At 42.0% G+C, this 11678-nt stretch overlaps 1 protein-coding gene across 1 annotated transcript in view; it reads right to left on the bottom strand.

Annotated features, from left to right (window-relative positions):
- Nucleotides 1-10957, bottom strand: part of grid2 (glutamate receptor, ionotropic, delta 2) — a 548550-nt gene extending 537593 nt beyond the window's left edge. The window contains 1 exon segment of the mRNA XM_034234858.1: nucleotides 9921-10957. Within this exon segment, the coding sequence (XP_034090749.1) occupies nucleotides 9921-10008 (88 nt within the window). The 5' untranslated portion in view covers nucleotides 10009-10957.
- Nucleotides 10958-11678: the final 721 nt, after the last annotated feature.

Below are 11678 nucleotides of genomic sequence, written 5' to 3' on the forward strand. Positions count from 1 at the left end.
TAGGACAGAAAAAGTCCTGTGCACAACACACCATTAAACTCTCACCTTCTCTTTCTTCTTATTCAAGAAGTTGAATCTAAATGAATTCAGATTAACATAAATGACTAACCACCGTTACCTAATATTGTAGACATGAAAGCATCGGGAGCCTTTAATTTTTAATGTGGGCAAGAACACAATTAGTCAGTTGCGCTTTATCTGCACACCAAGGAGTGAATTTTCAAAAGACAAATATGCTAACCATATGCAAATGCCTCCTCCTACTGATCTCTCCCACTCAATGTGTTGGTGTTTTCTAGAGTTTAAATGAACACCAGATTAAAGCTACAATCCAGATGGGCACATTCAGGCAGCTTTGTGACGTGGTGCCAAGTGTGTCAGAGAGTAAAAACAAAAAAAATGGCACATTACAACTCCACCACAGTGATTCACAAAATGTTCACAACACTTTGTCGTGATGCCCGTTTCTGTTCTCACTGACAGCAAATCAAACACCAAGAGGGAGGAGGAGACTGCTAGAGACAGCTACAGAGAAAGAACAGTGCTTCTACCAGAATAAAGTAAAGAGCAAGATTAAGGTAGAGGCAAAAGGTGGAGATAATAAAAAGTATGGAGCAACTGATGGGAGAAGGAGGAGAGAAACCACAGGACACACTGAAAGTGAGACAAAGTTGACTGACCGTATGTTTACAGTCCTAGAGCAGGTGGTTTAGAATTAGTTTGTAGTTTTGCATATTCGTTGTAGTGCCAACAATTGATAGTTTCACGTTACACATGGGCCACTTAATATTGTTTTGATGTATTTATGATAAACTGTCCAAACTGTTTGAACCCCCACAAGAACAACACATCCCATGTGGTTTTCTTTCTTCAACAATGTCACCTCTCGTTTGTACTTTTAATAGTTATCAATGAAAACAAAAACTTAAAAAACGTAACATGAATATTGCATCCATGTTGAGCAAACAGGTTTTCCACCCTTTATAGATAAACTACCGCTTTCTGAATATATGAAGAGGGCCATGGGAGTGTTGTGAAAATGAGCAGAAGGTGCGATATAGAGATTTAGATTTAGAGATCGCCCTGCTCCTGCCCTGCTCCTGCCCTGCTCCTGCCCTGCTCCTGCCCTGCTCCTGCCCTGCTCCTGCCCTGCTCCTGCCCTGCTCCTGCCCTGCTCCTGCCCTGCTCCTGCCCTGCTCCTGCCCTGCTCCTGCCCTGCTCCTGCCCTGCTCCTGCCCTGCTCCTGCCCTGCTCCTGCCCTGCTCCTGCCCTGCTCCTGCCCTGCTCCTGCCCTGCTCCTGCCCTGCTCCTGCCCTGCTCAGTAAACAACATGTATGATTTGTGCTGTGATTAATGAAGGCAGTTTTGCTTTCACATGTTTAGAGACAAGGGTTTGAAAATATGACATATTAAACAAATGTGTTAGGTGTAATTACGTAAGAGCACATATTCTTAGCAGCATTTGGCAGAATAGAGCGATATCTCTCGACAGGAGCATGCCACACGGCATTGATTTTAGATTATATCATTCATTAAGTATAAAGAACGTTACAGAGTGTGCTCATTTAAATTAAATAGTTGAGGGCAGCTTGCACAAAGAGAGACAATTGCTAAAAACAATGTCTTATGATGATAAGAGGATCATTGGTGCCTCACTCCCATCACTACAGGATATAAGGTATATAACTATAGTGTATATATGTCACACTGTGGGACTGCAGGAAATGGTATCTCGAGATGTATGTATGTATAACACATGCAGAAATGTTGACAATAAAGCTGACTTTAACTTACTCTTCATAACATTGAACTGCCCATGTTGGTTTCTTCACTGAGTTTGAGTGGCTTTGGGGATTTTTTTTAGCAGATGATTTTTTTTCTGGAGATGGGCCTTGCTTATCCACTCCCCCATAAATTAACCTTAATGTTTGCATTTTGCAGTGAGTTTAAGCTGGCTAAATGTGGCGGAAGTGATCCCCTGTGACTATGTTGCTCAGCAGCCATGACAACACTTTGAACAGTGTTTTTTTGTCAGATGCAGTATTGCAGGGGAATTAGAAGTCGTAGCCGTTGTGTTTGGTCATTATAACACTGCTTTAAACTAATCAGATTTCTTGATTTGAGCTATCAGTTCTATAACTGTACATTATTATTTGTTATCTTCACATAATTATTGTTGTGAAGACTTTACTTCACCGTATTTGTAGGACTCAGAATGTGTTTTTTATGATTCTGTATTTCTTAGTTTAAAAGGGTTTACCACAAAGATGAGGGGGTGTTCCTGAAGAGAAAGAGTGGAGGGAGCTGTAGTACAAGCCAGCTCACAGCCTACCATGTTCATGCTTTACTGTTCAATTAATCATTTACCAATGAATGATGTAAGAAAATGCTATAAAAAGGGAACGTTCCTTGGATTTAAAATGTATGTGTGCAGTAGAGTGCAGATTGTCTTGTGTGCACCTTAGTGTGTGTGCACGCTTATAAGTGCACATGCTTTAGTTTGTGTGTGTGCATGTGTGCACGTTGTAAAACAAGTGGGCCAATGCCATGCTTTCTGGGTTTTATAGTGCTGTGTGAACAGCGGCCTGCCCATGGCTGTTATTGGTTGGAGAGGAAATCATTCAGAGAAGAGAAAAAAACACTTCAAGCAAATCACTCACGTACACACATGCATGCAATACACAAATATACACACCACCCACGCATGCATGTGCCCTTAAACAAAGAATGTGGTTTGGGCATGTGCAGTGTGCACATTGCCTATTGCATTAACATGCTCACACATATGCACACCTGAGATTCTGAGGCAAATAGAGTTGTACAGAAAAAAAACAGTCTCTATTGAGAGACAGTGCAAATTGCCGGAAGACTAACAGGATTTTTGTCGACAGAGACACATCAAACAAGAGAGAAGGCAGCTGTAAATATTCACTCTACTGCAAGAATGTGGGAAGAACATAATAAATAGACAGCATGCAAGGATCCTTGCATCCACATATATATGAGCATACATCAGTGCCATTAAGGTACACACAAGCCAACACACACACATAAAACGGAGTCACAGGAGTCCTTAGTGCTCCACAAGAAAACTCTACGTTCCTTCTGAAGTCTCCCTCATTATTAGCATGATGACATAGACCTAACGGATAAAGAGCATTCTTCTCGAAAGAGACGCCCTGCATACAAATGGTATTATACTGTGTTTGACTGTTTGCTATATTTCTCAAGGTTCAAGGTTCTTTATTGTCAAACTAACATAGCTACAGAGTAATGATGTCGTTGAAAATCTTAGGTCACAGGCTTCTCCAACAATGCAACACAATAATACAGATAAGCAGACTATATTAAAACAATATTAAAGTGTATTATATTATATGTCAGTGTATCCCCTAGGTTTACTGCTTTGGGGGGGTGCTGCCTGAGCGGGGAGCAGAGAGAGGAGCTGTGGATTATTGTTATTGATTAATGCATCAGTGTTTCTTAGGGTCAAAAACACTAAACTCACAACTTCAAATGAAAGTGTTTAGTTTATTTAATAAAAGAGCACATGTTCAATGTGAAAAGTGACAGTAGATATAGATTAGTTGCAATTTGGTGCTATATATATATTAAAAAAAAAATAATAAAAACTTTTTTTTTTTTTAATTAAACACCTTGAATTTTAGGGGGGGCGGGGCTCCGTTGGCGGGGCTCCGTTGGCGGGGCGCAGCGCCCCTCCAAGACAATGGTAGGGGAAACACAGTCTCATGTTTGTATTTTGCTTGTCTTTGAATAGTGATTGCCAAACACCGTGATTACGTCCTCACTGTGAGGCAGTGTGATAAGCTAGAGAGCTGTCCAAAAATAGCTATCTAGTGGCAACTGTGTTATGTTCTAAGAGTACCAAACTTCTAGCTACCACAGGTTCCCTATAACAGGATCGTTTTTCAGACCTCAAAACTAATTAACCAGAAAATGTTGAAATGGCTTAATTTCAGGAGCCAGAAAAAAAGGAGTGCTCTTACATGTATGTAGATGATTGTCTGTGTGCATGCTTGAGTGCAATTTAAATGCATGCTTTTGCTTCCAGAAGGAGTTGAAGTCAATCTCCACACAAAGCAAGCATACTTTTGTTCTGGTGAATACCACGGTTCTTGTCCCCAGATGACATTAAGCGTATGTGACTCTGCGTGTGTTGACGGGATAAACAAAAACTCACAATCATCCGAAAACATGGCCTGTGTTGTACAAGTCCTTCGCAGGCCATCTGCTCTGCTCTACCTGCATCACTGACTGCTGCGGTGAGAGGAAGCAGGGCAGGACTGTCTCTCCTCGCGTACATCTGCAGTCAACCTCAGACAAGCAATCAGGCCTCTTCTCACATTTACCTGTCAGTCCTTCTCAACCTCAGAAACAAACACACACACATTCCGTTTCTTTGTCTCAGTGGCCTGGTTAGGGTTCTGCCTCAGTGACCAGGTGCCGACGTCAGAGCTGCTGTCTCTGTCCCTCACAAGAGCAGGGATATCGAAAACATATCACACATGCATGTACACAAAGCAGACACACAGTTTGCACCTGTGTGAATCATACACACTGACAACATCTCCAGTGTTCATGCACACAGAAATGGTCAAAACGTACAGATACATAACTCAAAATATGTGAAGCATTTAATACACACTGCATAGCCCCCACCTTTCTGATTTGGGGTATGGCTGAAGATGAAAATGCAGAATGGGCATGCACACACACACAAACAGAAGTTGATAGTTCAGAAGAGGAAGTGTGGTGACAGCTGTGAAATTCGGAAACAAAATCAGGCAGGAACAGCCATTCACAAACACTGGGATGTTTAGAAATCCTTCTCCACGGAAAACACCGGGATAGCACCAAAGTGAAAGAGAAATCAGGTCATGCCAAATCTCCCCCTCTGTCTTACTCCCCCTCATTTCCTAACCCTACAAATAATGGAAACCTCTGTTCAGCCCTTCAACTCTTTCCATCTCATGACCGAAACCCTTTTCTGTGTCTCACTGCTGTTAAGGGATGGAGCCCCAATCACACACATAGGCCGCACAAAAACACACTGCATAGATCCAATAATCTCTCTGTCCATGCCTCCCTCCCTCATCACCTTCGCTGAACTTGGCGTTCAAAGGATAATTCAACTTTTTTTCTCCCTGTCCTTTTCATATAAGTCACATGGGTCTCAAAAAGAGTAGCTTATCTTTTCTACAACAGGACACTGTTGTAACATCAAAGTCAGAGAATACACATTTATCAAATATAGATTAATATAAATATGACCATCAACTCTATTTCTATTATTTGCAATTGTGTTTTGACAAACATAAAACGTGGAAACACAGAGAAATCTTAGTTTAAATGTTACTCTTATTACTTTTCTCATTCGTTAGAGTATTTTGGATTGTGTAACATCAGAGATGTATTCCAACCTAATTTTGGAACATCTTGTTTAATGTGCCTCCAAAGAGTCAACCAATGGTTCTACTTTAAACCGAGTACATTTTAGAATCAGACTAAACTATTCCTAAAATCGATTTCAGCTAACATTACAGTTGTAACATGACAATGATGCTGTTTTTTTTAAAAGACATATTGTACACGTTTATATATCACTTCAAGCCATAATGTTTTGTGAAGTAAATAACTTGTCTTATTTGTCTATTGACTGCAGATAATATGAAAAGGTGTGACGGATGAAATCCCTCCAAATAAGGTTTTCTGAAGTTTCATCTCTTCTCTATCACTCTCTGTTTTCATACATTTCTACATTTTCAATGATTCAACTCAATTCTTGGCTAGACAACATGGGTTACTGAAAATGCTTACAAAATGGTAAAAACTCAGCAATGACTGATTTACATATGAAGCGTTCTCTAGTAATCCTGCTATTCACATTATGTCCTGTACAAATGTAATGCTTTTACTACAAGATAATGAAGCCCATGAAGTCTCCTCTCATTTCCAGTATAACACTGTACAAACAGTGTTTAAGTACAACATATTATTATAGTCCACAATACAAAGGAAAGACTGAGCAGGTTATGACATGATATGCAACAACTGATGGTATACACGGTTTTACTCTTCTATTACAAATTGCACAATGTTATCACTTGAATAGTTATTAAGGATTCCTTACAAAAAACATAAAGGAAACCTTTTTTATCCTTTTATCTTCCATGTGTTTATTCGTTCAGGTTCTACACTGCTCTGATCTAGCAAGGAGCAACAAAATGAAGCCAATGGTACCTATGGAATCTACTGTAGATACCATAAATGATCTGACAGTAGAGGATAAAGATATTATATCACATATAGCCTTCCAATAATAATTTCAATATGCCATGTCCTTGTCATTTTCAATGTGTCAACAACAACAAATAATATGATTCTATAGGCTCAGACTAAGAAGTTGTGGAAAGCACAAAATCCATTATACTCCATCTTGTTATGTTAGTGTCTGGTCAGCGCGTCAATTTTCTATACATGATTTGACCCAGGTCCATTTGCTAGTTTCTTCCACTTATCTCTCTCTCTCTCTAACACACATGTGCAGAATCCATACCAACCACCCTCATAAAGCAGAGGACCATTGCAATGCAGCACACGATGCAGAGAGGGCCAAGAGGCAAGTTGACCCCCCCTAACTGCAGCATGCTGATCATTAGAGAAAGAGGGAGATGGACGAGGTAGTGGTGCCAGATCCCCTGCTGCTCAATAACATGTAATGCCTTGACAGTTCAAGATGAAAATGTCTGCTGGCCACTGATGTTAATATTACAGAAATAAAGGCAACTCTGTGATAGGGTGGCACAGGTTTTCAGTAGACAGCAAAAAATGGTTGCTGAGGAAAACACCTCTCTCCCCGGTTTATAGCTCTTTAACTTTCCATCTTCAATCTTTCCCCTCTTTGATATAAATCTCTTCACCTATCTATCTCTCCCCATTTCGCTCCTTTTCCATCATTCCATCATTAGCAGCAACAAAGAGATTAAAGAGGGATTACTTCTGACATGTCAATGTGATGTGCCTGCTGGGTATGGTATTTGTTCCTTCTCATGCAGTCCTAAGTCAATATGACGCACACACAGACAGGTCAGCTTTGCGAGAGTGGGATGGAAGAAAGTTAGGGATATGAACCGTTATTGCAGAATATAAAATGTTGACATGCAGAAAATAGTTGCCACTTTGTTTCCCTTACAATACCATCTTGTGTAAAAAATAGAATGATAGCCTATCATAATGCTCTGTATTTCCATACCCAGGTATATCAGCTGTTTTCAAGGTTTTCTGAGAGAGAATACTGAATGAGAAAAGAGAAGGTTTGTTTTGGGGTGATAGCCCTTGCTGTGATTCAAAGTACTTGAGGCTATCCAGGAAATGAACTATTGATTAGAAAAAAGGTGTAGTGGAGAAAGAGCGAGGAAAAAAAGACAATAACTGAAATCACACCAACCAACCACCCACACTGATCCTTTGTCCTCTCATTCGCTTTCACACACACTTACATAGACTTATAATAAACCAGGAATACATTCAGCCAACCAGTAAACCATCACTTTTACTGTCTATTTTAATAATTGTAAACCACGTACTGGCCTAATTCACACTACAGGGTCAAGGAGGAATAGCTCTTCTTTCTCCTGTCGCTAGATTTGCTCCTTAAACATGCAGTATAATTGGGATTTGTATTGATTGGTTAGTTAACTGGAGGTGATTTTAGAGCCCCTACTTCGGTTTATTACACATCTTCTGCATAGCTTTATTTCAAATACTGGTCTATAACATGAACAAGAAGAGCCAGTGAGACACTATGTCTGAAAACTATCGTCCCAGTTAGCCTGGATTTAAAAAAATAAAAAAGAGACAGTCAGTCAGTGTAGAGAACCTTGACCCAGTTCCAGTAGCTGACAGAAACCTAGTTAGCCTTTACAGCTGAATATCCCTGTCTTGGTCTTGCTAAGCCTAAAGATGTCCCACTGCTAACACTCCTATCTAAAGACACTAACAGTCAGTGAGCTGGTAAAGTTTGAGTGTCTTGCTGTGAGACACTTCTAGAACATGTGGCAGCTGATGTGATCAAACCATCCAGTCACAGGATGATCTATCTCACAAGTGGATTACACTGCCACCCCTGTAGGGCAAGCACCACAGTTTACAAGCCTGTATGAAAGATGAGGCTTCTGCACATGTGTGACTTTAATCATATTCCACCAGCCTATACTGTACTGCACTAAGATTTATGTAAAACCTTATACAAAAATATTCAAACAAAATGTCAATACGACTGGGAAGCCAGTTTTACTATTAGTATGTAAAAGGAATCCTAATGTTTAGTTTACAAAATTAGAGCAATCAACCTGGTTTAATATGCATACCATCTGCATGTTTCATGTTCTGCACATGACATAATACACAGTCATTATGTTCCTGCTGACCTGATTAACTCATTCATGTGGCCTTGCTGCTGTCTGATATGAAGCACCACTACCTCTACAGGCCAGAGAAGACCACAAACTAATCCAGCTCTTGGCAAATGGTGTGGAGGTAGCCACTAAATTGGCCTGGGATATGCTGTATATCATCTGGCCTAACTGGATAGAACGGGGCCAGTCCTTCCTCCCTGGCAGCAACATGCAGTGGGTTGAATTGGTTGCTCATAATGAGTACCATGTGTGAGCCTGGATGTGTGTGAATGTGTCTCTGTTCAAATATGGATGTGATCTTGGCAATGTGCATGATGTGGTCAAAAAACTGTTTAACATCGACAGGTGCTTATCTTTCCGTGTGTGTGTGTGTGTGGTCATCACTCTCACTCATTCACCTACACACTGCTCTGTCTCTGGTTTATTGCCCATTGGAGGCCACCGAGCTGTGCAACGATTACGTGAGACCACCACCACCTCGCGTCCTCATCTCATCCAAGACACGCTCACCAGCGTCATCTCTCTCTCTCTCTCTCTCTCTCTCTCCGCTCTCTCTATCTCTATCGCTCTCTCCTCTCTCTCTCTATCTCCTCTCTCTCTCTCTCTCTCTCTCTCTCTCTCTCTCTCTCTCTCTCTCTCTCTCTCTCTCTCTCTCTCTCTCTATCTATCTATCTAGCTCTCTCTCCCCCCCCCCCCCTCTCTCTCCTTTAGTCAGAGCGGGAGGCGCTGTTAAATTGCCTGAAAGAATACGCTCCCTAATGTCGAAATCACACTCAACACAACAGTGCCATATATAACCGGTGGTGGTGGAAGGCGGAAAAGACGTTGGGACATAACACGTTTTTTTGTTCCTCTCTCTCTCTCTCCTGGCACTGCAGTGGCTCACCTCACCATGGAAAGGTGGTAATGCCATTGTGTATCAGGGAAAAAGTAAAGATTGTGCTGCCATCCTAATCCCTCTGCCATGCAGGGCAACATCACGCAATCTGAAACCACCTGTTTTCTCGCATCGTGCAGCACACAGCCATTATTGTATGTGAAATGCAACGGAAACATTGCACATCCACCTCTATTGATCGGTCCAAATGGAGATTAATCATAAGGACTTTAAAGCAATTGGAACATTTAAGTGTATGATGCTCAATAAATTCCCAACTTGATTGTAAACTAAATGTGCATGACGTCCGTAATTGTGCAAAATAAGATATTTATTTTATCAGTAGGATAGTCCTGTATTAGAAGTGGATGTCCCAAAAAATCGACTTTGAAACACGTTTCATGTATGGTATCAACATCACGAATGCAGTCTACATTCATAGCAAAGCAAAGTAATTACCACAGGACGTCAACAAAATATCCAGCAATGTTGTGATTGAAGCAGAGCAGCGCACATCGAGACTAAAGCCCTTAATCCGTTTCCTGAGAGACGCAGAGAGCCCTATTGTGACCGTGAATTAAAGGGGGGAAAGCGCAGTAACTCACCAATGTGGATGATTGAATCCGAGAGCGCCGACTTCCACTCCTGGCTCCAAACAACGGCAACAAGCAGCATAGCAGTGATAACTTTCATGTTGTCCAGAAATATTTCATCCAAAACCAGAAAAAACGACAGCTCTCTGAGTGAGAGCGAACAGAGTTAAAATCCCGAAAACCGAAGCTTTTTTTTAGTCCATCTGTAGGGCGGTCAAGGAAATTCCCTGTAATGTCTTCCTTGATATAGGATTCTCTTGACGTGAGAGCGTGATGCTTGTCTGCAGAGGAGAATAAGTGGAGATTCCCGGGTAGTCTCAGACTGGCACCCTGTTGAAATTCCTACAAACATTAAATCATATTCTGGGCGAGCGGAGAGACGTTGAGCCGCAGAGAAAACACACCGTATCCGAACGTCGCCGGGTTAAACACGAACTGAGGGACTGCAGGACGTTGCCGTTCTTTTAAATGACAGTTATAATTCAAAAATATGAATGAAAGTCGTCTTGAAAAAGCGGGTTCTGTTTTAATGACCCGTGATTCCCAGGCGTTCAGACTTGGCGTCGCAGTTTCCCCCCTGCACCAATCACCAAACCACCACCAGCAGCAGCAGCAGCCTCAGCGGACCAAGCCAACGGCCAAAACTTCCATTTTGCCCAGGGGCTTTCTATTTTTCATCCACTTGGCCCCTGTTTAAATATAACCAACGCCAGAACACACAGGCGAACCCAGCGACTATTGTTGAAGGGGAAAGAAATACCAAATGATGAAAAGCCTTGTCACATGGCATTACCACCGAGAGGTACAATATTCCGTAATTGTCTATAGTTTCCTGTAGAGATGAGAGAGAGGCCGGGATGATGGGTGTCTTTCACCTACAATGAAGGTGAGCTCCGCTTCTTTTCCGCGTCAGGATTGACAAAAATGCAGGCTTTCAGGAGACGAAATAACCGAGTATGCACGCAACGACTTTCCGCCGTCCGCACTCCGTATGCGGGTACTCGCGTCAGCCCCAGCACGCACGGTGGCTGGTGAAGAGGAGGTTTGCCGCGTCCGTGTGGGGGGGAGAGAGAGAGAGAAAATAAGTGAGGGAAGGACAGAAAGGGGGAGGAGACCCGGGAGAGAGAGAAATAGAGAGAAAGAAGCAGCAACTATAAGCAGCAGCAGCTGTCTGGGTTACCTTGTAGAACTAGAGACGAGATGTGCCCATCAGGGCTGGCAGGGGGTGCGGAGGTGTGCACCAGAGAGACAGACAGATGAAGAGAGGGGTAATCTGTCAATTTTAGCTCTGCCATGGGCACCGCGAGCAGCCATCGATCTGATATCCTTCTCTCACTTCAACATGAGCTGGGTGCGAGGGTGCCAGTCATGTGTTTAAGGTTATCTTGGTCATTGAACTGAGCACTTCAAAAAATACATTAAATTATGTCCATCACATTAAGCCTTTTCCTGTGTGGTTTGAGGGGTCATTGTGCTTTCATTCTCCCTATATCTATTTTATTGTTAAAACTCACAGCAATTATTGGGAAAGAATGCTTCATGTGTCATAAATTATCCGGCATCTGTCCATCATATACATCCTCTCTCCATCCTGTCAAAACATATTTCCTTCTTCTGCAACTTTCCTCCCATCCCTTTGTCCATCTTTTCTATTCTCACCACCCGCTTTCATCCATTTATCCGTCCCTGCCTCCCTGAAGGACTGGAGTCCCCAGGGTTCCTCTTAATCTGCCCTCAATTTTGGATTAGGGATTAGGAGTGTTGGGAGCC

This window comes from Gymnodraco acuticeps, unplaced genomic scaffold (genome assembly GCF_902827175.1).
Source record: "Gymnodraco acuticeps unplaced genomic scaffold, fGymAcu1.1, whole genome shotgun sequence".
Taxonomy (NCBI): Eukaryota; Metazoa; Chordata; class Actinopteri; order Perciformes; family Bathydraconidae; genus Gymnodraco; species Gymnodraco acuticeps.